Source organism: Falco cherrug, chromosome 17 (assembly GCF_023634085.1).
Source record: "Falco cherrug isolate bFalChe1 chromosome 17, bFalChe1.pri, whole genome shotgun sequence".
Classification (NCBI taxonomy): Eukaryota; Metazoa; Chordata; class Aves; order Falconiformes; family Falconidae; genus Falco; species Falco cherrug.
Window position 1 is genome coordinate 5,607,190 of NC_073713.1, and position 26,906 is coordinate 5,634,095.

The following is a 26,906-nucleotide window of genomic DNA, read 5'->3' on the forward strand; positions in this document are numbered from 1 at the left end:
CGGAGCCTGGGTGCACCGTGGCCTCGCCATAGGGTCCCCACCTTGGGGACATGGGCACAGGGGACCCCAGCGCCCGAGCCAGGCGATGGGGCATCGCAGCAGGTAAGGGGCAGCTGGGGACACTGGCGTGGGGACATGGGGACACGCTGGCACAGGAGCACTGTACACAACTGGGCTGCCCTAGACCCAGCCCGCGCTCACACTTACCCCAGTGCTCACTCACACTCACCCCCAGGAGCACCCAAGCCCAGCCTCACGAGGACCTTTATTGGGTGCCAGCAGGAGCCCCCAACACCCCTACACAGGGGTCCCCAGGGCCACCCCGCACCCCCAGCCCCGCGGGGGACAGAGGGGACCCCACACCTTGGGGACAAGGCACAGGTCAGCCCCCTGGAGCCCCCTCACCCAAGGCCACTCGACCCCAACACAAGTGGCGTGGGGGCCCCAGGGGAAGGCTCCCCGATAAATAAGCATTTAAATTAATTAAATTAAACTGCCCCCCCCCCTCCTCCTCCCCCCCCCCCCCCCCCCCCCCCCGTAAAGGGCCCTGGCAGACCCCGAGGCTGGGGGGACGAGCCCCCGCGCCAGCGCTAAGGCACCGGACAGGGCCACTGAGTAGAAAGAAAATTAAAAAAAAAAGGGGGGGGGGGGAGGGGGAGAGGGAAATTAAATATTTGAGGGGGGCACAAGGGTAGGGAGAAGGTATCACAAGCCCCTGAGGGCTTCTGCTCCCTGGAGGGGTCCACAGACCCCCAAAATCAGCCCCTCGGGGGGGGCTCTCGTCCAGGTAGGAGGGAATTAAGGGAAAGAAAAAGCCTAGCGCAAGGGCTGCTGCCCCCCCATCCCCCAGGCCTGCTGGGAGGGAGGGACACCCCCCCTCAAAATCCCCTCCAGGTCCTTGGTAGCTTCAGTGCGTCGGTAGGAAAAGGCACCGGCCCCGATGCCACAGCACCGGGGGGGCTCCCTGCACCCCCCAAGAGCTGCTGCCCCCCACACCGGGGGTCCCACGGTCCAGCGCGGCCCCCCCAGCTCCGTCCCCGCTGGCTCCAAGAGTCCCGGGGCAAGGTGGTGGCGGCGGTGAGGACGGTGCCCTCGGCCAGCTCCGGCCGTGCCAGCTTGTCCCCCCACGCGGCTGGGGGGACGCGGTCCCTGCACAGCCCCCCTGCCCTCAGAAGTAGGTGAGGTTCTTGACGAGACCCAGCTCCAGCATCCGCTTGATGGCCACTGCCTCGTGTGAGACGTTGTGCTCCGACGCCTGCGGAAGGGGGGGGGGGGGAGCAGGGGTGGGGGGGTCACACCAGAGCCCAGCAACACGGTGCTGCGCCTTTCCCTTCCATCCCACCCCCCCAGCGTTGGGTCGACCTTCACCCGAGGTGAGGAGCCCCCCGGCATGGGGGATGTGACCCTCCCTGGCCACGAGCCCTTCTGCTTACACATAAACCAGAGCCAACTCTTCCCCCAGGACTATGGAGAGGGTGGGCTACAGGGAGGAAGAAGGGGGATGGTGACCCCCAAGGTGGATCTCAACACCCATGGGGGGTGGGGAGCGAGGGGTGCCCATGGGGAGAGGCACCTGCGCCACTCGGCATCACTGAGCGAGGCAGGGCGCTGCTCTGCTGGGCTGCAGTCCCTCATCCAGGGGGAAAAAAAAAAAAAAAAAAAAAAAGGAGTTGGTGACATGGACAAGAAGAGGGGGGCAGACGCTTACCGCCATGGACTTGAGCGTGATCTGTTCGTAGTAGTGAATGGTCTGCTTCTTGTTGGCCGAGTCGGGGTAGCCAAAGCCCGCGATGTGCACCAGGTCACAGAAGTGCAGCGCCAAGGTGATGGCCAGCAACCCCGTTGTGGGCTTCTGGAGGGAGAGGGCAGAGGAGGAGACAGCCAGGGGACCCGTGGGGAGGACATCACCCCTTAGGGGGCTGCAGGGTGACCGACCATCCCCACCCCTTACCTGTTTGACCTTCCGTGGTTGCTTCATGGGGAGGTTGAGCAGTTTAGCAGCAGTTACTTCCATGTAGTAAGGGTTGAGGATGCGCACTTGCTCCGGGTTAGCATCCCAGATCAATGGGGGCTGCTTCCAAAACCCTTTCCGAACCTGCAAGAGGATAGAGAAGTCCGGTGGTGTCCCACTAAGAGAGGTAGGTCCCCAAGGGTGGGGCGGGTTGAGGGTTGGACCTGGTTCTCCACCACACTTACCCTCTTCTTGTCGTTGAGGATGGCCTCCATCCACTGGAAGTCCATGGGCTTGAAGGGCACCAGCACCAGCAAGGTGTCGGGGTTGTTCTCCGTCTTGGGGTTGAAGTGGGCCGACTCCGGGTAGAAGAGGCGCATGGTGGTCTTGGAACCCACGTCCTGCTCATAACCGTGGACCGGGGCGTTGTTCAACCTTGGGGTGGGGACAACATGGGGACATCACAGGTGTCAACCCCACCTGCGGGTGGCACCGGGGAGGGATCAGCAGGACGGACCCCAGGCCGTACCTGATCACAACATCGTACGTGTTGATGGTCTCCCCCATGGAGCTGTTGCGGAGCCGGTGGCCGTTGCCCACCACCGCGCACCTCCGGCACTTCAGGCTGCGAGAGAAAAGCCCCGTTTCAACCAGACCTGCTCTAAAACCCTGGCAGTTGTAACCCCCAAGGGCAGATTTAACCCTCCATTGTCCAGTCTACAAAGCTACCCATGCTCCATCCACCACCCCCGGGTTGCAGAGGTTCGTTTTGCCAAATTCTGGGTCCACAGTGGCCACGTTTCCCCCCGACGCGAGAGCAGCGCTGAAGAGAAAGACAAAAAAAGCCCCTAAACCCACCCCAGAGTTACCTCTGGATGCTCTCGGGCAGGGAGTAGTGGGTGATAGACAGCAAGCGCAGGAGGACGTCTTCTGCAAAGCAAGGAGAAGGTGAGGAAGGCAGCTCCTGCCTGCTACAACGCCCTGGGTGCTGCCCCATCCCTGCAGGTCTCCTGCCAGTAATCCCAGCTCCCACCAGATCTGCGCACGGAATCCTTTAAAACCTGGCCCACCCGCAGCCAGGGGCAAGCAGCTACGTGCCACAAAGCCTAAAAATCAAGCAAACAGCTTGCTGGGAAGGAGAAAATGGTGTGTGGCCCGCCCCAAAAAATAATAAAATAAAATAAAAAAATCAACCTGCACCTGTTTTTAAAGAAAAGTCAAGCTGAAACCCCCAGGGAGGAGGCTGCAGGGATGGACAGAAACCCACCGCGGGTGCCGCCAGGGCTTACCGCTCCCCTTTGTGCCGTAGGGCAGCTCGTAGAGCGACGGCGTCTTCACCCAGAAGTAATCCTTCAGCTGCAAGAAGAGCGGGTGGTCCCTCGTGTAGCTGCCGAGGAGCAAAGGGCCGGTGAGACCAGGATGGGGGGAGACAGCACAGGGCAGGGGGGGTGGTCCTGGCTCTGCATCCCCCCCTCTCCTTGCTCCCAACCTGGATACTCACTTCCCAATGAGCTGCGACGCTTTCTTTTCCACCTCCCCGAGGGGACAAGTCGTTTTGTTTTCTTGCACGGGGAAATAAAAGCTGTAAGGGAAGAGGTTAAAAAAAAAAAAAAAAAAAAAAAAAAAGGGAAAAAAAAAAAGCCTGGCTCCTCTGCATCCCCCTCCTGGCCAAGGGGGCTCTGGCACCCCCACGGGCGGATTCTGGCAGCACCAAGCCGACCAGATGCAAGGTTGGTTTCCCTTTGGGTTTTTATTTGCTGGGCTTGCAGCCTTGCATCGGAAGAGGTCTCTCTTGCCCTGCTCATGGAGCTCACGCTTTCCGCTTTCCCAGTCTCCATCAGCATCGCAGGACTGGGAAGACCAGGGGGTTTTCCCTTCCTCCCCAGCTCAGGGAAACACCGGCGTTTGGCAAAAACCCCGCAGAGCCAACACACGCCGTGTCCCCCTCCTCCGGCAGCAGGCGAGGATGCTGCCAGCTCCCCCATCCCCAGGATCCAGCCAGACGATGCTCCAGCATCCCTGCGCCGGACGGGCGGGAGGATGCCTCCGAAGGGAAGGGCAGGAGGTCCTTTAAGCTTTAATAAAAGCCACTCACAGCTGTGTGTACCTGTCTTCCCGGTAGATCGAGTACCAAACCATCACCAGAAACAGCGCCAGCACCCCGAGTATCTTCCCTCCTGCGTGCCCAGTGGTGGGGCGGGGGGGGGAAGAGAAAAACACCATCAAGCTGGTACCCTGGGGTCTAAGCAGATGCTGGGGCCCTGCAGCGCCGTGCGGATGTCCCAGTAGATTCAGGACTGCAGAGCCATCCCTGGCAAAGCCTTCGCCCCCCACACCCCACACACACCCCCCCGGCCCCGGGAGAGGCGAGGGCCTGGCTGGCCGGCACGGTCCCATCAGAGGAGCAGCTCCAGGATGGAACCAGGCTGGTTTATCCCAGGTCCGAAGGCTGCCGTGCCATTCCCTCCCATCCACCTTGCGCCAAAGGCTGCGCAAACACATCCCTCTTCCCGGGTGCCTCCATCCTATTTTTCTACCCCCAAGCCCGCTGGATCAAGGACCCCCAAAATCACCCTCCCGGCCACAGTTTCACCCATGGTCCCCCCCCAATACTCCATCACCCCACTGGAGCCGCAGCAAAGCGGCATCCTACCCCCAAAGCCCAACTGCCAAATGCAGATCCCCCGGGACCCCCATCCCCGCTTGGAAAGAGGGAGACGGGACCCCCTCATGGGACTCACGAGACTTGTTGAGCATTTTTATCAGCAGGAGAGGCATCAGGCGAGGGCCGGAGCTCTCATCGCGGCTGCCGCTGGTCACCTGCAGCGGGAAAAAGAGGGAAAGGCATCAGATGAGGTCAAAACCCATCGGAGCCATCCCCGAAAGCCCCATCCAAGAGGCACCACTCCCCGCTTGCCCCATCTGCACCTGTGAACGAGCAGGTGTGAGGGTTCCCCAAGGAATTAATTTTTTTTTTCCTATTTAAATTCGCATTTCTCCACCCTGCAACCGCCGAAGGTTTGATTTACACAGAGTTTAGAAAAGCCAGGCAAGCGGCCACGGTTCCCAAGGAGCCTCAGCCGTACAGGTTAAATGCCAAAGGAAAAAAAAAAAAAAAAAAAAAAAAAAAAAAGAGTTAAAGAAGAAAAACAAGCCCCCACTTGGGTCTCTGCTGCAAAACCCCGCAGCACCCAAACCAATGCCCACGGCGGTGACTTGGGGGGAGATTTTAAGCCCAGCCCTGGCTCAAGCATCCAACCAGCACCAGCCAACCAGCCACCACAGATCCGAAGCCCAAGGTGCCACCACCGAGCCAGGCAGAAAGGACAGGAGCAGCCCAGTGGGATCAAAGCAAAGAGCACCACGTACTTGGGGAACCTCCAACGCCTTCAACTCAACCATCCCAGCCCCAGGAAAGGGGGATGCCACAAGCTTAATGCTCACACAAATGCCGGCCGGGAAAACGGGACGACTTTTTTCTTCCTCCAAAACCTCCTGCTCCTGGAATAAGGCAGCAAAGAGCCCTGGTCGGAGCCACCCCGGGGTCAGCTCAGCCCCATCCCACCACCGCACAACACAGCCAGGGTGGAAAATTAACTTACCAGGTGGGAGAAATTTTGGGATACATGAGAGACTTTGCTCCCTGAGGATGAATCCTACTGGGAGCCCAGCTCGGAGCTGAGCTTGGCTTTGTCACACCACGACCCAGCTGCTCCCCTCTCCGGACCAGCCATGTCCCGGAGGAGGAGGAGAGGGCAAGGAGGTATTAAATGCCCAGCCAAGAGGAAAGGTGCACGCCCAGGCTGGGCGATGAAAATGCTGGCCCCGAGAGATTAGTCACCTTGGGAGGGTGTGCGGGTGCCTAACGAAGCGCTGTTAATGACACCTGCCACCCGGCAGGGCCACGTCCTCGCCCAGCTGAGCGTGAGCTGAGAGCAGCGCTTTGGGGGAGCAAATGGGATCAAGAACGAGGAAAAATGGGACCAAAGATGGTCCCGTCAGAGCCAGGCTCTTCCCTTCCTCGACACAGGCTCCTGAAATTAAAAGGGCAGGAAGGGCAATTAATTAAGAAAGGCAGGAAGGACAATTAAAAGGGAATTAAGGTCAATTAAACCACGCTACGAGCAATGGGACAGGATACAAAGCAAAGAAAGCTGTGTCTGTCCGACAGCGGATGGATGGGGATAGGGGTGGGGACAGGAGAGGTGGTACCCCGGGAAAGTGCCCATCTCCCCCTGAATCATTTCTCCTCCATAAAACACAGATATCAAACCCCTTCCCGGTGAATTGTGCCCAGGCACAGCCCTGCCATCGCCTGGAGACCCACGATGGGGAAGCAAAAGCCACCGACCACCCCCCCACCCCCCCCCCAATTTACACCCCAGTTCTCAACCTGCATCGGTATTTCTGGATCTTGGAATCCCTCCTGGCTTGGGAAGGAAAGGGAAGATTAAACTCAGGATTGCAGCTTCAAGGGTTGGAGCAAGCAGGGACAGGAGCTGGTGGGTCTCAGCCCTTTATACATTACAGCTGCTTGAAAATAAATTACATTTGGGGAAAGAAAAGAGCAGCTTGTGTTTTCTTGGTGTTTTTTTTTTTTTTCCCTAGCCAGACTAGCCACAGAAGTCCCCAAGGGGAAATCTGCCACCACAGTTGGAGGCTGACAATGCTCCTAGGGGGCCTGAGCACACCCATTTGCCCAGGGCTGAGGTGCTGCCGGGCATCAGGACCCGAATTTAGCACAAAATTCATCCCCCAGCTCTCTCCTTCAGCACCAAATCACCCAGCCAAGCTTCCCACCAAGTGCACTTCACCCCTCCTGTCGGCTCAAGACACTGGGAAAATCCACTCTCACCCCCGGTGTTTGCCTTCACATAGCAACTTTTTTAAAAAAAATATTTTTTTTAAAGGCTTTATGATCTTTTCCCAGGCTTGTACGCACAAGCTGGGCCTGATGCAAAATTTATCTAAGACAAACACAGTTAATAATCTCCAAGGAAAATGAACGCTGTTTAGTGAAGCGTTCGGGGAATGCAGAGCAAAACAGAGCACACCCAGGCTGCCCCCGCGCCCAGGCCAAGGGGGAGGCGCGTCTGGAATGGATTCAAGCTCCCCCCAGCCTCGTGCTACCAGATCCGCAGCCCAAACCAGAGCGGCTGCTTAAAGCAGGAAGGTCTGAACTCCCGGAGCCAGCTCCCACCGTCCTCACGGAGCTGGTGGAGGGAGTGATGCCAGAGGATCCCGCTGGTTCCCACAGCATCCCTGGTTCCACAGCATCCTCAGATACTGCAGAATCCCTGTCCCACCACAGCATCCCCCAGGGCAGCATCCCTCACCTCGACAGCCCCCTGGTCCTCCACCAGCATCCCCCAGGGCAGCATCCCTCACCACAACATCCCCCTGGTCCTCCACCGCAGCATCCTCCACCACAGCATCCCCCGGTGCAGCATCCTCCATGGTTCCCCCACCGCAGCATCCCCATCCAGCAGAGAGATTTGGCACCTGCCCCTCCCACGGAAGGGATGCAGACGTGCCTCAACCGCCGCTCCCACCGGTTCGGTCCAGGGCATCGCCTCCCCTGCCAAGCCCTGGAGCTGGGGGGAAAGTCCCAGGCAGATTCGGCTCCCCACACTTGGAAGAAGCAACTGAAAAAGCCCCTTGCTTTGATGTCTGAGCAACACACCTCCAAAGCTCCGCTGGGTTGAATATTATCGCTGCATAAATGACTTAAAAGCATTACTGCTGCTGCCCCGTCTTCCCAATCAGGTCCCTCCTTCCCAAGCCAGGTGTTACAGGAAAGCCCCATCCCTGGGATGCTGCGGAGGCAGCCGCGACGAAGCTCCTCACTCAGTTTCCCCGTCTCACTTGGACCCAGAGAAGGGATTTGCCTCCAAATTTCACCATGTCCTGGGAAAGCCCCCATGAGATGCCAGAAGCAACCAGGGGAACCCACACTCCTGCTGTGTGGTGACCTCTGAGGAGCCCGCCCCTGTGTCTCCATCCATCCCCATCTCCCTCCATGGCCTCAACGGCTTTGGCATCTCCAGATTTCAGCCAAGCTGCTCCCAGCCCACCTCTGGGCAAAAAAAAACAAAAAACCCAAATGCATTTAAAGCCACGGAGCAAGCACAAGGGTAGGGGGTGATTATAAATCCCCCCACTCCATCCCAGCATGGGCAAATGGTGATCCCAGCCACCCACTGCCATCCCGGCAAAGCATCCGTGGACCAACAGGCAAGGCAGCAAAAGCTCTGAGTACTTTTATGTTTCCATGGTAACTCATGGATTGGGGAAAACGAAGCATGACATGAGGCAAGGACACATCTCCCATGCTCCCATCACCCCATCCCTCATGTCCATGGAGCTGCCCGATCCAGCTTCCCTGGGCTAGAAGGATGCTCATCAAAAAATGAGCTTCTCTGATCGTTCATCCCCCAAAATTGTGCATTTATTTTTAACTGGGAGAGAGGTGGATTTGAAGGGGATCACACCCAAGCTGGCAGTCCCTAAGGATTCATTCTTGGCAGTGAGAACCAAAGGGAGATGGACAGACGGCTGGGACAGCAGAGACCCCTTCGACTCCAGCCGGACCATCTCTCCCGAGCCTTCAGGGCACATGGAGCTTTGCTGGGACCAGCAGGACAGACCCTGCACCCCACTTTGAGGACAACAACCAGGCCTGACCCCCCAAAGAAGCAGTTTACCACCCCAGGATCTTCCAAGCCCCCGTCCCACGGGTTTTCTCCATGCGGTAGGGCTGGGATTGCCGGAGGAGGCCTGACAGATGCCAGCTTACCCCCCGCACCGGCTCAGCCGCATCCTGCCTCGGCAAAACCATCACGTGCCGAAGCCTGAACACAACCTGGGAGGCGGCCGGGGGCGATCCTCTGGGGAAAGGACGCAGCCAACTCAAGGCACTGCCTGGGCTTGGAAGAGCATCAAAGGTACCCAAATCCTCAGCCTGGTATCCCAAACGTTCCTCATCCTGGCTGCTGCAAGCTCCAGGTGCTTGGGGATTTTTTTTTTTCCCCCAAGCTGGGAAGAAAACCAAGACCCACAGCAGGGAGAAAAAACCTTGCAGCACTACAAACAACCTCTGTCACAAGCCCAAAAGGCAGCAGGCTCTGGATGTGATCCCCCTCCAAGGGATGCTGCAGCGGGACGGAGATGCTGCAGCGGGGCCGGGGGACCAGGGATGCTGCAGCGGGACGGAGATGCTGCAGCGGGGCCGGGGGACCAGGGATGCTGCAGCGGGACGGAGATGCTGCAGCGGGGCCGGGGGACCAGGGATGCTGCAGCGGGGCCGGGGGACCAGGGATGCTGCAGCGGGGCCGGGGGACCAGGGATGCTGCAGCGGGGCCGGGGGACCAGGGATGCTGCAGCGGGACGGAGATGCTGCAGCGGGGCCGGGGGACCAGGGATGCTGCAGCGGGACGGAGATGCTGCAGCGGGGCCGGGGGACCAGGGATGCTGCAGCGGGACGGAGATGCTGCAGCGGGGCCGGGGGACCAGGGATGCTGCAGCGGGACGGAGATGCTGCAGCGGGGCCGGGGGACCAGGGATGCTGCAGCGGGACGGAGATGCTGCAGCGGGGCCGGGGGACCAGGGATGCTGCAGCGGGACGGAGATGCTGCAGCGGGGCCGGGGGACCAGGGATGCTGCAGCGGGACGGAGATGCTGCAGCGGGGCCGGGGGACCAGGGATGCTGCAGCGGGGCCGGGGGACCAGGGATGCTGCAGCGGGACGGAGATGCTGCAGCGGGGCCGGGGGACCAGGGATGCTGCAGCGGGACGGAGATGCTGCAGCGGGGCCGGGGGACCAGGGATGCTGCAGCGGGACGGAGATGCTGCAGCGGGGCCGGGGGACCAGGGATGCTGCAGCGGGACGGAGATGCTGCAGCGGGGCCGGGGGACCAGGGATGCTGCAGGTGCAGGCAGGGCTGCCTGCAGTAGTCAGAAAACAGCAGGGCAGAGCAATTGCACAAGCATGACTTGTAAGTGCAGTGGGTGGGGGGAACGCAGGAGGTCATGAGGACGTGGCACTGCCAAAATCAGTCCCATTTGACACCAAACACCACCCCATCTAGGGCGCAGAGACGAAGCCCAGGCCACCAAGACCCACATTTATCCTAAGAGCCCTGCGAGTCACTTTAAAGGAATCTTAATTGCCTCTTAATAGGCAAGGTAGTGCTGTTTCCTTAGCCCATGGTATCCTAGGCATACAATAACCTGGCCAAATATTTATGATAGGGGACAAAAAACACCTCACTGGCATGTAAGCCTTAACAAAACATTCACCTGTGACGAGGGCACAGTTTTGGAGTGGCAACAGCAAACAAGCTCAGGCAGGGCGAGTACATCCACAGCAGCAGGTCCCCAGAATAAAACCCTGCCTTTCCACAGCGCTGCTGGTTTTAATGTTCAGCTCAAGAGCTGAAACCCAACCCAGGTGAGCGCTGCCACCATCCTATCCTCTCCTCTCTCCCTAATTTTTTTTTTTAATCCTTACAGCAGGAAATACACAGGGATGGGACCCAAATCCCTTTCTATGGCCCCAAAACGCCAGTTGCATGGATCTACCTGGGCACCCCCTGCCTCCAGGATAACCTCATGCCATCAAAGGAGCTACAGGGCTCCTCCTCGGGGTGTTAGGCTGCATTATTATAGGTTATGTATTATTATTTATATAAGTTTAATCACTCTTATCCTATTTGAAAAAATAAAGACCTTTTCTTGCCAGATGTGGCTCGCTACAACCCAGAGGTGATAGCCAAGCCACCAGAGAGCTGTGCCACCTACAGGGGGACAACCTCACGCTAATGACATGAGGGTGGACACCCACCAGCGATGATTTTACACCCGTGGGGTCTCATCACTAAGCCCTCAGCAACAATCCGGCTGCCCCCTCCTCCTACCTGCCCCAGCTAGTCTCCATTTGCTGTCACCGTCACCTCGTTGCTGTGTTTAGTTATGGCACCTCCATCCTCGGGGAACACCCAGGGATGCGGGCGGCAAGGGCAGCTTTGCACCCATGCTTTGGTCTAACCGCCCCCAAAAAAAGCAGCAGGAAGGGGACGGCAGCAAGCTGGGGGTGCAGGCAGCCTCCCCCCACCGCCTGCTCTCCCAGGAGCGGCAGGGAAAGATCCGCAGGGAGCACCTGCTCCCTTATAGTGGGGCTGCAAACAGCCCAGCGAGGCAAAAAACTAAATCACCGAGATGCTCCAGCCCAAACTCAAGCAATGCCTGGATCCAACCCCAGCGCTCCAGGGAAAAGCACTGGGAAATCAAGGGTTTCTCAAGCACCAAAGCCCAATTATCCCGCAGGCAGCTACCATCCCCAGTGGCTTTGATTGGGTTGCCTTTGGGGGGCTCAAAAGCTGCCTGCACAGTCGCTACGCCCTTTGCAAGTCTCCGAGGGCCACCTTAACTGCCTCCGCTGTGACAGCACTGCGGTTTCCCCCCCTGTTTCCTCCACACCTCCTGCTTCGCACCAGCAAAGGGCTGGTTTTGGGGTAGCCAAACCCCCAGAGTAACTCAACCCTTGAGCTCAAGCCCCACAGCCCCAGAACATCTGGGGTGAACCAGACAGATTTACACCCCTGTCCCTACACTTGTGCATCTTCCCTGCTCTTTCCTCCCATGTTAACAGCCATGGAGAAAAATATCCTAAAAATAACCTGTTAAAGCACTTTGCACCCCCAGCACCACCTCGATGCTCTGTTAACCCCACCAGCTACGCTGGGATGAAGATTCTCATCTCGGGGAGACCTTTTCCAGCATCCCCTGCAGCAGGAGAAGCCGAAGCCGGTCCCCAGCAGGGTGGCAGTAAGCTGGCAGGAGGTCACAGCTACTTACGGTCTGTCCTCTCGGTCCAGGCAGAGCAGGCAGGAGCTCGGCGGGATCCGCGAGGCCGTCCTCTCTTCCCCTGGCAAAGGGAAAAGGGAAAACATCCTTAGGGCTACGGCAACCCACACCGGCAGCACGCAAGGGATGCTGTGCTTAGCAGCCCTCCACTTTCCGAGGATCTGGTGGATCCCTCCTGATCCCAGCCAGGGCAGCTCCAAGCCCAGAGGGGGAAGCAGCCCCAGGGGACTGGCAGAAGGGCCCCTGTCAGCCATCACATGTCACAGAGGATGTCTGCTCTCTGCAAAGCCACCCACCTCCTCCTGCTCTAGCAGCACGTTAAGGAGGTGCTGTGGTTCAGAGCCCAGACCTCGCCGCAGGTTTCCTCAGCGCCCCTTCGCCTGCCCCACCAAAATCCCCTTCCATGACTCACTCCGAGTTTTAGGAAGTGCACCTTTTTAGCTGCAATTCTTTAGCAAGCCCTTGTCCAAGGAAAAGCACAGCTCTGCTCACCCTGGGACGCTCTGCAGCTCAACCACCTTCCTGCACAAAGGATGCTACTTAATCCCACATCTCCAGCATCTCTTCTCCCAAAAGTTTCCAAATCACACATCCTCGCCTGGCACTGTAACATCCTTACAATTTGGGGAAGGAAAAACCCTGCCAAGAAGCTGCTGCACACAGAAACCCTTTTGCCATGCTGCCTCACAAAGAAAAACCTCTCTGCGAGGACAGCTGCTCTGCATTCAGCTTAATTACCCCACTAACGAGCAGCAGGGTGGGGTGGAGAATGAGCTGCCCAGGTGAAGCAGGTCCATTGCTATCTCAGTTAGCAGTCAGGAGCCAGCTTTGCTCTTCCCTCTTGTGCTGGTGGGATGGATGGGATATAGCAGGAGTCACAGTTCTCCCCTCTCAAAAAAACCACGTGAGGAACAATCTCAGCCCAGCTCAGTGCAAGGAAGGGTGATCTGGATAGAGGAGGGTGACCAGGACGCTCTCTCCACAGCTGGTGCTCAAGCCCTGGCAGAAAAGCTGCTTCCAAGGGGAAACTCTGAAGGGCAGGAGATTTCCTTACCTCTCTCCATCTCTTCCAGCTAGTGGAAGTAAAGGTGAGATGCTGGGGGGTGCCAAGCCGGTGCAAGCCTTCCCCAGGGCATGCCTGACTCTTAATACCCCATTAATTTTAATGAAGAGGGTATGTCTCTATGCAAGGGAAGGGGAAAGAAACCCCAAAAAAGAGTATCTCCAAGCTGGTACTTCTCTCCAGGGATGAGGCTGTCCACAGATGCCCAGAGATGGCTCCATCCCAGTGCCACACCTTCCCCCTCCAGCCAAAGCAGCTCTGCTTTCTCCTACATCCACCATTTGCTGAGGGGAGCAATTAAACCCGAGGGGTTGGGGCAAACACACCTGGGGCTGCTCTGCAAGTGCCCAAAAAATTCACCTTCCTGCACCGGGGTCTTCCAGCAGCCTGGAATCCACTGGAGCATCCAACATCACCTTCGACAAGGAGCCTTTTTATTTAGAGCCATGAATTATAGGATCCGCTAACGAGGTTAAACTCTCCCCGGGGAGCTCCTGCTAAAGCACTTCATGGCACAGCATCAGCCCCTGCGCATATAGATAACGATGGGGATGCTCAGAGCTGCCTGGGGGTGGGCAAGGGCATGCCTCCTTCCCCCCAGCATCCCCCCAGCCCTCCGAGGAGGAGGATGCAGCCCTGGATGAGTAGGAGACCGGGATCCCTTAAAGTGCATCGGCCCCACTGGGAGGATCCGAGGTCTTGCCTGAAGCTAGTCTTTCCAGCTGAACTGGAAGAGCCAGGAGCCGGATGGCTGCTGGTCTCCCCAGGATTGTTTTCCAGCTTCCTGAGAGGTCCCCCACCACCAGCAGCCAACGCAATCGGCCGTTCCCAGCCCAAGGTTCAGGGAAAAAACCCGTCACAGTTCAGGCATCCGCTGGGTCAAGGGCTGCCATCTCCACCACTTGCCACTGGTGGCTCAACCCATCCAGCAGCTGATCCCAGCAGGAAATTAACATCCCGTACCCCAGAACCCTCAAAAAAAACCTTAACAAGCTGAACTTTGCTCCTTTTCCTTCCCACGCTCCCAGCTACGCTGCCTCAGTTTCCCCTCCTGCCTATCAGGCTGCATTTAAATAACAATTTCAACATTTGAGGCGGGGAGAGAGGCACCTTGTGCTCACTCCCTGACGTCTCCCTTCCGGGATTGCTCGTGGCTTTGGGTGGAAAAAAATGAAAACCCAACGGCCACATCCCTTCCCCTATTAAAGACTGAAGCCAGCCAGGACCAGTCCCTTGAGGGGCTCAGCCCTGGTACAAGAGCATCCCCAGGGGATACAGGCATTTCTGGGACACGCACAGGCAAGAGCAGATAGGCACTGGGCATGGACCAGCTGCTGAATCCCTCCCATCCAGCATCCTCCCCACTGAGGACCAGAATCCCTGGGGGCTGTTAAAATAGGAGGGGAAGATGGAAATGGCGTTTCTCCCCCTCCCAGCAGCCAGACCTGAAGCAAGGCAGCCGTCCGTCCATCCATCCGTCGGTGCTCCATCGCCGGCACCAGTCTCCCTCGGATAAAATTACCTCCCAAGGGGGCACAGAGCAAAAGCCAGGCTGGGAGGGGATTAAAATCCAGGTGAGCTCATCCTCCTCCTCCAGAGAAACTGTCTCTACTCGGCAGGAGCAAGGTGTTTCCAAGCCTGGCACATCCCTCACGTCACACCAATCGCTATCGCCCCGGGACCAGGAGTTTATTCATTTGGCAGGTATTTAGCAGGAGATAATCTGGCCGCTTCCCAACCATCCTTCAGCCAAGCCAAAGGTATAATTCTGGTGTGGGATGTGACTTTTCGGTAGAGGTTTCCCTACTGATCCTCACCCCAGCAGCCCACAGATGCTCCCCAGCCGGGAGAGCACGGAAGAGCCACCACCAGCAGAACTCCTATCCACCATCCCAACTGGCTTTTTATTCTATTAATCATTTCTTAAATGTATTGAATTATTAAAACCAAAATAATTTAATAAATCTATTTCTATTCAATCCCTGAGAATGGGAAGAAAAGCAAAGCTGCCCAGCCAAGCCGGATTATCCAAAGCAGCGATCGACCTAAAAATAAATAACTGCTATTTAAGGACAAGCCTCCTGCAACAAACACCCCCCCAAAAATAAAAAAAGGAAAAAATAGACATGAGAAATCGTGGCTGCTTCCAAGCTGGGCTGTTTAGCATCACTCATCAGACAAAAAAAGCCTATTTTGGGTTTATTCCTTAGCAAAAGTCTGTGCTTTCAAGAGAAGACCATCCCCAGGCTTAAAGCCGCTGATTTACAGACACCCCATGCATTTAGGCAAGCCAGGCAACTAAATAATTAAGATTTAAATATACATCTGCATAATACAGATAATCTGTCAATTTAACTTGTAAATGCAGTCAGAATTAAGCAGCGACTTTGTTAATTAGGTAGCAAAAGGGCCTGGGAAGCCCCAGCTCCATGGCAGACGCTGAAGGACCATAAGGACGCTAAAGGATGCTAAATTCGCTGGCGGATGCAGCGTGACCAAGCGTTGGGGCAGGTTTTACCATCCCCTTACCCTAACACAGTGCTGGGGCACCAAACCCTTGTGTTCACCCATATTTTTGTTGCAAAAGCCCCCCCAGCTCCTCCAGCCCTTCATCAGGAGCTGCCTGTACCTTCCCACCCTGCCGGCATCAAAGCCGCACAGGATCAAAACAAGGCAGTGGAAAAAGAGCCTGGGGTAATGCTTCTGAGGACGAATTGCATGGGTTTTGTTGCGTAAATAGCACACTTTGAAAGCCAGGCTCAAGGCCACCCCCAGCTCCCCCAGTCCCAAATACCAGAGGTCCCTACCCAGACCCTGCCGGGGAGGGAAACCTGTTGAGCACGTATGGGAACCAACAGACAGCTCTTTGTGATTCTTTTTTTTCTCCCCTTCTATTTTTTGTTTTGAAGCAGCGCTGGTTATCCTACAGGGGTGGGCCCGAGGCCTTCCCAGCCCTTGGTGGCCACCTTGTCAACCCCGCACAGGGAAGGCAGTGTCATATTTAACCCCTAAACCCCTTTGCTCTCCTTAATTTTTGACACCGTTCCCACACCCTGGTACTCCTTCAGTCCCGCATCCCCCCAATCCACTTGCATCGCCTCTCTCTGCATTTTTTCCCCCTTATTCCTCACTTTCCACCCCATTTTTCCCCCCAACGATGCCCCACCACTCTCCTCCCTTCCCATCTGGATCCATCCTCATAACACGCAATCCCAGCCCACGGAGCCCACGCCAGAGGGGTCGCATGAGACTGACGGCCACGGAGCTGCCAGGACAGGGGTTTAACCCCCAGACCGGGGTGTTCTGTTATCTGCTGTGGGGATTCTCGGCTGGCAGCGTGCGTCCAACATCAGCAAAGCACCAAAGCAGCAGGTCTGCAGCATTAAAGCATCCTCTCGCTTTTGCATTACACTGGCTCAGTTGCCCCAGTTCCCCCATTTCAGGGCTCAAGGAAGCTCTGCCCCATCGCCAATGCGGGCAGGGACCCCAAGCCCCAAACTCTATCCCAGCTCATATATATACTCTTTAAAAAGAAACTTAAAAAAACCACCCGACGAAAGTGTTGCAAGCGGCTCAGAACCTGACGCAGGATCCAAAGCCGGAGCTCCGGCTTGTGCAAGGCCACGGGGCACATTGCAACCTCTCACCGCCGGCATCACACCCTGGTTAAAAAAAAATTGAGGCTCGCCTGACTCAGCCTGGCCAGATATCAGGAAGCTGAATCCAGCCGGGAAAATTTGGTGGAGGCTGCCGGCGAGCTGGGGGAGACATTTTGCAAGGGGAAGAGCCGGAGCAGGAACAGCATCTGGAAGCGATTGGAGGCGAGGAGCCTCTCCCAGGCGCAGCGGGGAATTCCAGCGGCGTGAGCTCAGGTTAAAGCCTCCTTCACAAACTCAGGATTAAGAAAAAAAACCCCGAGCTTCAGCACATATATTTTTAAATCTGCAAATAGCGAAGGAAAGGAAGCCAGCTCCCCACCTAGTCCTACCTAGACACAGCTTTGTGATTTAGGCTGGTTCTGATTTGCAATTAAAAAAACCCCGAAACAACTCCAAAGAAGATGAGAAATCTCTCTGTAGATTTGTTGATATAATTTTACAGGCGTGGTGTCGGGAGGAGAGTCCTCCTCTGGCACTGCACTGTTTAAAACTGTCTTGCTTTGCATTACGATGCACCCCTGCACCATCCACCCCTGGGACAGCTGCACCCCACCTCTGAGCATCCCTCGCCAGCACGGGATGCATCCCATGATTATCACGGAGCGGCAGCAGCTCAGCAAACCCAGGAGCATCCTTGGGATGGCATCGAAGAGCCGATGGAGGATGCCACCCTAGCTTAGACAGAGTGGTCCCCCACCAGGGACTTGATGCAGCAGGGAGCCCCCGGCTCCCTCCAGCCATCCCTGATCCCATGGAACAGGGACCAGCAGCACCCATGGGTGGTCAAACCCACCCCCGTTGGACACCCTGGCAGAGCACGTGTGCCATGCCGGGATGGTGGCCTCCATCATCCAAGCCAGCAGCACAGGCAGGCTGTGCCCCACTGCAGCTCCACTGTGCCCTTTCGCATGGCCAGCACGTATCAAAACCCATATAATGATTAATTATTTATTAATAATAATAAACCAATAATCAAAACAATACCTGACCACATGTTAACACCCACATCGATATTATATAAATAATTTTCACCATAATTAATATAAGCCACCTGCACAGCAGCTTATGCACTCAAGAAGTCCCAAGCATCCCACCAAAGCGATGCCAGCAAACCTGCACCCCATCTCTTTGTGCCAAAGCAATTCATCACAGGGCAGGACCCCCAGGGGACGTGCAGAATCTGGCCCCATCCACCGGTGCCCACCGAATCCCACTCCCCTAAAACTGCCACCTTCAGCCCCATGACGCCCCGAAGACCCCGAAGCAAGCACCCACCCACATCCTCCCCACCTCCATCGCTCCCACCCACCTTCCCAGCGGCTCACTGGTCCCCGTCCTGCACCGATCTGTGGCACGGCGGAGCCGGACCAGCCGGGAGCAGCGTCTGCCGGTGATGCTGGCGCTGCAGCTTGGTGGCCTCGGGCATACAGCGAAACACATCCTGGAGAGGAGCCGCAGCCCGTGCCAGCCCAAAACCACCCTGAGCATCCGCCAGGCCAAAGCAAAACCAGGATGGAGGGTAGCTCCTTCTCCAGTTTTGCCGTTCCCCGCTGGCCAAATCCTTTCTCTTTCCTCCGAAGAAACTTTCCAGCCCAACTCCGGTCACATGCAAGGGGTCAGCAGCTGGAAACGCAAGAGATTAGCAAGAACTGGGGTTTGTTTCTTTTCTCTTTTTCCCTCCCGAGACAACACCGGATTTTCCTAGAAAAAGCTCAATAAACACAAGGATTGTGGCCAGCGGAGGGAGAAGCCACCGGTGTCCAAGCGTGAGAGGAGGGCGAGGGGAGGTTAAAAAGAAATTCCAAAAAAAGAGAACCAGAAGTTGCAAAGAGCAGCGTGAAAGTGTCAGATCATTTCCTTTTCTCACTGCAAAATCACAACCACTCGTGCAAGTGTCCCCGACAGCGTCACACAGGGGTCACCGGCCCCAGCCCGGGGTTCCCAGCCTGGGGTGAAGGAAAGCAGGATGGGGTCCCCATAGGGATGCGGGTGAAGCCAGGATGCCATCCTGTGCAGGAGGACCACATCCCTACTCCTCACACAGCCATCATGCTACACTCAGAGAAAACAATCAAAAGGGGAAAAAGTAATATAAAATAATTTTATTTTTTTAAAAAGTACGATAGAAAAAGCTCTTGAGAACCAGGTTCCCCGTGGCCAGCCCGAACCAGGATGAAATATTTGAAGCTAAAGCAATGGGACCATCGCCTTATACAAGAGAATAAGCAACAGGATATGTGGGATTTAGAGATACCGCCAAATAATTAGTTTTAATCGTTGGGACTCAACCTGAGAATTGCTGCCAGCTGAAACCCCCCAAAAAGAGGCACGCAGAGGACCCCAGTGTTGCCGCAGCTGGGCTTGGCATTCCCACATCCTGCAGCCTGGTACCCACCTCTGATGTTGGTTGCAAGCACGAGGATGACACAAGCTATAAAAAGACAGGCTTGGAGGCGTAACTATGGTTGCTCCAGAGTTTAAAATGGACTTAAATAGACATTGTCACTCCACGGGTGGGTTTTCACTCCATGGGTGGGCTAGGGACCAGGAGGATGCTCTGGTCACCATTATGGTCCCAGCTCTGGAAGACACCCTACTCACAGATCTCCATGGTGGACATCCCTTAAAATTAGCATCAACAGATCGTTCCTGTTCCTATATTTACATTTGCAGAGCCCTGAGCCCTCTGTGGGATTCAGTGCCTTGCCGTAGCAGTCGCTATTAAATCATGGCCTGGAGCTGGAGGAGCAAACAGCCCTCTAATGATGCAGATAAGTAAGCACAGGGGTTAGGGAGGGTCCGGCAAACCACGCTGCTCCCATCCTATAGCTTATAATGATGTTAGGAGCTCATTATAGGTTGGACACGTTGTTAGGAGCCAGGGTGAGAAAAGGAGACCTCATGCCTGCAGGACAGCCAGCACCAGAGCTGGAGGCGGCATCTCCTGGGATCAGCACACCTCCGAACCCTCCACTCAGGATCTCAGCTCCTTCCAGGCTGGGACCCGGCATGTGCGATGGAGAGCTGCAATGTGATGCAATGCAATGCAGCGGGAATCGCAATGCAACGGGAATTGCAATGCAGCAGGAATCACAATGCAACGGGAATCACAATGCAACGGGAATCACAATGCAACGGGAATCACAGTGCAACGAGAATCGCAATGCAACAGGAATCACAATGCAACAGGAATCAGTGCAACGGGAATCGCAATGCAATGGGAATCGCAATGCAATGGGAATCACAATGCAACAGGAATCGCAATGCAACAGGAATCGCAATGCAACAGGAATCGCAATGCAATGGAATCGCAATGCAGCAGGAATTGCAATGCAACAGGAATTGCAGTGCAATGGGAAATCACAGTGTAATGGGAATCTCAATGCAACGGGAATCGCAATGCAACGGGAATCACAATGCAACGGGAATCAGTTCAACGGGAATTGCAATGCAATGGGAATCGCAATGCAATGGGAATTGCAATGCAACACAAATCGCAATGCAACAGGAATCACAATGCAACGGGAATCACAATGCAACGGGAATCACAATGCAATGGGAATCACAATGCAACAGGAATTGCAGTGCAATGGGAATCACAGTGTAATGGGAATCGCAATGCAACGGGAATTGCAATGCAACGGGAATCAGTGCAACGGGAATCACAATGCAATGGGAATCGCAATGCAACAGGAATCACAATGCAATGGAATCACAATGCAATGGGAATCGCAATGCAACGGGAATCACAATGCAACGGGAATCGCAATGCAATGGAATCACAATGCAATGGGAATCGCAATGAAACAGGAATCGCAATGCAATGGAATCACAATGCAATGGGAATCGCAATGCAACAGGAATCACAATGCAACAGGAATCACAATGCAACAGGAATCACAATGCAACAGGAATCACAATGCAGCAGGAATTGCAATGCAACGGGAATCGCAATGCAATGGGAATCACAATGCAACAGGAATCGCAATGCAACAGGAATCGCAATGCAATGGAATCGCAATGCAGCAGGAATCGCAGTGTAATGGGAATCGCAATGCAGAGAGAATTGCAATGCAACGGGAATTGCAATGCAATGGAATCGCAATGCAGCAGGAATTGCAATGCAACAGGAATTGCAGTGCAATGGGAATCACAGTGTAATGGGAATCGCAATGCAACGGGAATCGCAATGCAACGGGAATTGCAATGCAATGGAATCGCAATGCAGCAGGAATTGCAATGCAACAGGAATTGCAGTGCAATGGGAATCGCAATGCAACGGGAATTGCAATGCAACGGGAATCACAATGCAACGGGAATCACAATGCAATGGAATCAGTTCAACGGGAATCACAATGCAATGGGAATCGCAATGAAACAGGAATCGCAATGCAATGGAATCACAATGCAATGGGAATCGCAATGCAACAGGAATCGCAATGCAATGGAATCACAATGCATTGGGAATCGCAATGCAATGGAATCGCAATGCAGCAGGAATTGCAATGCAACAGGAATCGCAGTGCAATGGGAATCACAATGTAACGGGAATCGCAATGCAGAGGGAATCGCAATGCAGTGGGAATCGCAATGCAGCGGGAATCGCAATGCAATGGGAATCACAATGCAATGGGAATGCAGCTCATTTTGCAGAGCTGAGATGCAAGTTGGCTGCAGCCACCAGTCCCAGCGCATCCCCCTGCACGGCTGATCCTTGACCCCAAAGTGCCAGACCAAGAGCAGTGATCAGAATGGACCCCTCACCTGCTCCAGCCCCCTCACTAAGCAAAGGGAGAAGGTTCTCCTTGCACACTTAAAATCACCAGCTCCGTCATCAAGCCAGGCTTCTGCCCTGCCCAAAGTGTCTGTCCCGTGTCACCCAGCCCTGCCGTCACCACGGAAAGGCAGGTGGCAGAGCCTGGGTAATCCCTCTGTCCGCCACCAGCCTCTTCCTCTCCAAAAGCAGTTGGAGGGAGAGCCCAGTGGAGAAGGCTGGCAAATTCAGCAGGGCTTTCCCAAAAGCTCCGCCACAAGAATTTAATTAGCTCATCTCACTAAGAAAGAGATGGGGACCGCAGTCACCAAGCAGCCCAGCACCGATCCACCAGGCAACAGACTGCACAGGCATCGCTCTATTAACCCAGTGGGGAAGGATGCATCCCATGCCCAATATCCAAGCTAAGGAGCACAAAAAAGCACCCGGAGGAAGATTTTCCTTTGTTCTCAGCTCCCCAAAACAATAAAACCCCATTGGCTCACCCTGCAAAAGATCTGAAGTTGAAAGATCAACGAGGAAGAGTCCAGCTGGTCCTTTTTCTGCTGACCGGGGGCAAGCATCCTCCCCTTCCCTCCAGGAACAAGCCCATCCCATGGGAGAAGAGGGCTCCAGGAGCACGCGATGGGGTGGGATGGGGTTTATCAGTATCCTGTACCAGGATGCCCAGATCCTGTTCCCGGCAGCTCTGTCCATACTGGGATCGGTCCCTCCTACCCCTTTGGGATCACCAGGCTACCAAAGCGCATCCGTCAACCAGTCAAGAGGATGGTCAGGAATGGAAAAAGAAAAGCCTGGACCACTTAAAACAAATCCTCCTCAGCCCGCACCGCTGGGAGAACGTTCCTGTCCTGAGCCGACACCGGGCACGTTCCCCCCTGGCCAGGGCCTCCAGGAGGATTTTCCCTTCCTTACACCGGGCATTGATATCGCACGTACCCATGGAAAGAAGCCCCCCACAGGCTATCAGGTGATGCCAGCAACTTTCTTGCCGGGGGTCTCCGGGTGGCTTCGCCTTCCCTGGGGATGGCCAGGGCAGGAACGATGCCGAAGGCCGGTTTTTCCCGGCGAGACGCTGGGGTTTTGTTTTGCCGGGGATCGCGGATGGGCATTGCCAGAGCAGGGGCTGCCCACGCACGCCTCACCACCTGGAAGCTCAACCACGCTTCAGGCGCTAACTAGTTACATTGATTAGAAAATTATTAATTTAAAAAAAAAATAATAAATAAACAACAGAGAGAAATAAAGCCGCTTTCTGCTGCGTGCCGCTCCCCAGGGCATCGATGCCAACGGTGCGGGATGCATCGGTGGGGGTCCAAGGTTGGGTTACGGGGGGGTGTCTCCCCTTATCCCCTATTTGCACCCCCCATGCAAACCCTGCCTAGGACCCTCAAAGCGGGCAGCGCTGCCTGTCCTGCTGCCCTCCCAGCGCAGACCGCCCCCCCCCCCCCTTCCACAGACCCCCCCCCAAATCAGCTACAGTGCTTTTTCCTTACCACCACCCCCCGCCCCTCTTTTTGCTCAGATCCACCGCTGCTTTGCGGCTGGTTTGGGGAGGGGGGGCGGGGGGTGCGCACCCCGAGGACCCGGCGCTGGGCAGACTCACCATGGGGCGGGCGGGGGGCGGTGGGATGCGGGGGGCCGGGGCGGGATGCGGGGCCGGCCGGGCTGGGCGGCGGGAGCGGGCACGCTTGCGCACACGGCCGGGATGGGCGGCGGATGGAGGGAGGGAGGGAGGAGGGAGGAGGGAGGAGGGAGGGAAGAGCAACCCGGGAGCTGGAGGCACCCGGGCCCCCCATCCCCCGGCGGCGGAGTGCTGGGGGTCGCATCCCCCCTATCCGCATCCCCAGCGGACCCGCAAAAATCACAGCGCTGCGGCCGCGGGCAGACTTCAGGGGGACTCAGGCATGTGCCCCCCCCCCCCCCCCAAACTTGGCACGCATCCCCCCAAATACCAGCAAATTTTAGTGCAAACCTTTCCCCACCGGGGATTTACCGGGGGGGTCGCACCATTCCCAGCCGAAGCACCATGCAACGATGCACGGAGGATCTGGGGATGGCTTTCCTTAAAATCATCAACTCGGTATTGGATATTACTACTTAATTTTTTTCCTGCAGAAAAATTAATTCCCGCCACAGGAACACCCCATGTCCAGCCACCTCCGTCTCCCATAAGATTTCATCTCCATCCCATCCCCATGATAAGCAAAATCAGCAGCCGACCCCGCACGGCTTTTATTCCTACATTCCAAAATCCAACCCTCCCGCACTGGGTTGGGCTTTCCCAATCTCTGGGACAAGATTAATGCTGATTTTTAAATAAGAAATAATGTGAAATAGCGGCTCCGGAGCAGGCAGCTCGCTGCTGAAGACAGCAAAGTTTATTCCTTTTTATTGGGCTGGAAAGCAAGAGACAGAGGGAACACGGAGGGCACCAGCCCTATATCAAGACAGGGGTATCCAGCACCAATAATATTAATTAATGAAACACCTTTTGAGCTGATGGCTCTGGCTTTGCCAAGGCTAACTGAACAACTGCGTCGGTATTTGAAGAGCATCCTTGCCTTATCCCTCAACCTATGGAAGATGGGGGTTCCTTGCTGGCAAGAAGTGAGGCAACAGGGCAGAATTTTACCCGTGGTGACAGGCAAACCCGCCATAATTAGGCTTTAATTGCCACCAGCTCATAGACAATCCTGGGGTAATTACTAGGGCCGCAGCTCAGCAGGGGGAGCTGGGATTTGCTTGAAGGATATTTAGACCCTTCGGTCTCTTGGGTTCCTCTGCTACGTTTATTGCATCTGAAAACAATAAACGACGTTCAATAAAACTCCAGCAATAATAATGCATCCCAAATGTCTATTTTTACCATGCCCCCAAGACAGAATATTAAAAGAGGCTGCAAAGCTTTGCTTCCCAGGATCTTCTCGGCTCCCTCCTGCTGGTGATGGTGCGATGGGCTCGTTTTGGGGTGATGGCCTCCATCCCTGAGCATCCCCCCATGGCTAGGGGTAGCATCAACAGGACCAAGAGCAGAATAAAAGCTCTTGCAGAGATGCAAGCCCAGCTGCTCCAGCATCGCTGTGCTGAGGGCTCGGTGCTGTGCCTGCAGCTTCACCAAGGTTTGGGAAAACAATGGTGATCCCATGCCAAGCAGCGGACACCAGCTGTGGCCACCCCGTAGAAACCTCAGGCCATCTGAGGGCACCAGTCGTGCATCCACAGGGCAGGTAAGGCTGCCTGAGTCGCCTGCTCACCTCTTGGGTGAGCAGGGGACCCCTGAGGGGGATCCAAAGACCAGCAGCAAAGAGCTTCCAGTGGCCACCGCAGCTCCAGCAAACCACACGTTTTTAAAACCCACCAGAAAATACCGCGCTTTGGAAACGTATTTGCTGCCTTAGCAGAATGCCACGAGCTTTCGCTGGGTAGTTAGTCATTGCTAATGACTACACCCTGCCCTAATATTTAATTTACAAAGGATAAATTGCCAGTTAGATTAATTCAGCATGATGAGCGCCGAGTAATTTGGAGAAGAAAAGGGGGGGGGGGGGGAAATCCTGGCTGTTTGAGAAGTGAATTTGTAATGAGCTCTGCCATCACCCAGTCCAGAGCTATTTGAAAATCGCATCAAGAAAATGGTTTAGAAAACACCCCAGCTGCAGCAGTGAGGAGCAGGACCATGTGCCTGCCCCACAGGTGCGCAGGCAGAGGTATTACCATCCCAGGATGGCCTCACACCATTATGCCGCGGCCAAAACGCTCCTGAAAGGGTCATGAGGATGAAGCAGGAGCCAGGCGAGCACAATCTATTAATAAAAGGAAGAGGGGGATGCCCTCGGCCAGGCTCGCAGCATCTGCTCGAGAGGAACAAGAAAGGGGTGATTCATGGCCAGCACAAGCCGGCTTTGTCCTGCCGACCACCTCGGGCTCACCCTTCCTCACCCCACAGCCTGGAAACGCTGTCTGGCTTGGCGAAGCCAAGGACCTCAATAAATCCTTTGAAGCCTCCAGCCATAGATCCATCAAAACGCAGCCCCTGGACTTCTTCTCTTGGGACAGGCAGGGACAGCCCCCATCCTGGGCTCCGTGTATCCCCCCGGCTCCCAAAGGAGATGGGTGATGGCCAGGCAGCGCTTTCAAGTCTCCCAGGAGAAACAACTTCTCCAGCGGGAACAGACAGATGGTCTGCAGAAGATGTGCTGCTTGGTCATCTGTCACAGCCCTCAAAAAGTCTATTTTCAAGACGGGTTGGGGTTTTTTTAACACCTGAAGAACAGGGAAGCTTCCTGAGTGATAGGATGGTCCCATCTGTTGTTTAACCATCTCCATTCCTGGGCTGGCCTAGGTGGGTACATAAAACTGTGATGTTCCCTCACCCAGGGAGACCAAGCTCCATCTTGGCACAGAGAATGCTCCAGTATAAAAAAAAAAAAAAATATAAAAAAATCCATCCTTTTCTCCCAGCAACTTCAAACCTCGGGATGCAGGTAGCCAGCCACGCCGATGGTGGTGAATGGAGTTGCCTGGTCACAAGCGGTGTTCCCCAAGGATCGGTACTGGGCCAGTTCTGTTCCACATCTTTATCAGTGATCCGGAGCAGGGGATCGAGTGCACCTGCAGTCAGTTTGCAGATGACACCAAGCTGGGGGGTGGGGGGGGGAGTGTTGATCTGCTGAGGAGCAGGCTGGACCGATGGGCTGAGGCCACTGTATGAGGTTCACCAAGGCTGAGTGCCGGGTCCTGCCCGTGGGTCACACCAGCCCCAGGCAGCACTACAGGCTGGAAAGATGCCTGGTGGGAAAGGACCTGGGGGTGCTAGCTGATGGCCAGCTGAACATGAACCAGCAACATGCCCAGGTGGCCAACAGCATCCTGGCTTGTGTCTGAAATGGTGTGGCCAGCAGGACCAGGGCAGTGACCATCCCCCTGCACCTCAAATCCTGTGTTCAGGTTTGGGCCCCTCACTACAAGAGGGATGTAGAGGTGCTGGAGCGTGTCCAGAGACGGGCAACAGAGCTGGGGAAGGGTCTGGAGCACAAGTCGTCTTATGAGGAGTTGCTGAGGGAACTGGGGGTGTCTTGTCTGGAGAAGAGGACACTCAGGGGGAACCTTCTCACTCTGATACAACTACCTGAAAGAAGGCTGGAGGCAGAGTGGGGTCAATCTCTTCTCCCAGATAAGAAGTGACAGGACAAGAGGTTTAGATTGGATATTAAGAAAATGTTTTTCACTGGAAGAGTATCAAAGTATTGGAAGAGGCTGCCCAGGGAGGTGGTAGAATCACCACCCCTGGAGGTGTTTTAAAAAACACATAGATAAAGTACTTAGGGACATGGTTTAGTGATAGACTTGGCAGCCCTAGGGTAACAGTCAGACTTGATGACCTCAAAGTTCTTTTCCAACCTAAATGATTCTATGATCATCTCCAGATCCACTTCTGCAGCAGCTCCCCAGGCCCTAAATCAACTCTGGCCCCAGATGTGCTCAGCTCAGGAGACCGGTAGATCTGAAACAAGAGGGAGAGACTCCCCTAGCGGATTACCCCAAATTTCTTACCACATTCTGCATTTTTGCAGAGCAGTAAGAAAACATAGCT

At 55.5% G+C, this 26,906-nt stretch overlaps 1 protein-coding gene across 15 annotated transcripts; it reads right to left on the reverse strand.

The window, feature by feature from the left end:
• Nucleotides 1–246: 246 nt before the first annotated feature.
• Nucleotides 247–22,962, reverse strand: ST3GAL4 (ST3 beta-galactoside alpha-2,3-sialyltransferase 4). 15 transcript variants are annotated; one of them, XM_055695921.1, is made up of 13 exons: nucleotides 22,917–22,962; nucleotides 11,806–11,875; nucleotides 5,321–5,452; nucleotides 4,693–4,771; nucleotides 4,047–4,128; nucleotides 3,453–3,533; nucleotides 3,241–3,338; nucleotides 2,821–2,881; nucleotides 2,481–2,576; nucleotides 2,197–2,386; nucleotides 1,952–2,095; nucleotides 1,709–1,852; nucleotides 247–1,255 (listed from the first exon to the last, which is right to left on the reverse strand). In XM_055695921.1, exons 3-13 carry the CDS (start codon nucleotides 5,351–5,353, stop codon nucleotides 1,169–1,171), a joined length of 1,095 nt encoding a protein of 364 aa, XP_055551896.1. In that variant the 5' UTR covers nucleotides 5,354–5,452; nucleotides 11,806–11,875; nucleotides 22,917–22,962; the 3' UTR covers nucleotides 247–1,168. The 15 variants fall into 15 exon arrangements, with proteins under 15 accessions (XP_055551896.1, XP_055551892.1, XP_055551890.1 ...); XM_055695917.1 differs by lacking the exon at nucleotides 22,917–22,962 and adding an exon at nucleotides 17,846–18,320 and having other exon boundaries at nucleotides 5,396–5,452; XM_055695915.1 differs by lacking the exon at nucleotides 22,917–22,962 and adding an exon at nucleotides 17,846–18,320.
• Nucleotides 22,963–26,906: the final 3,944 nt, after the last annotated feature.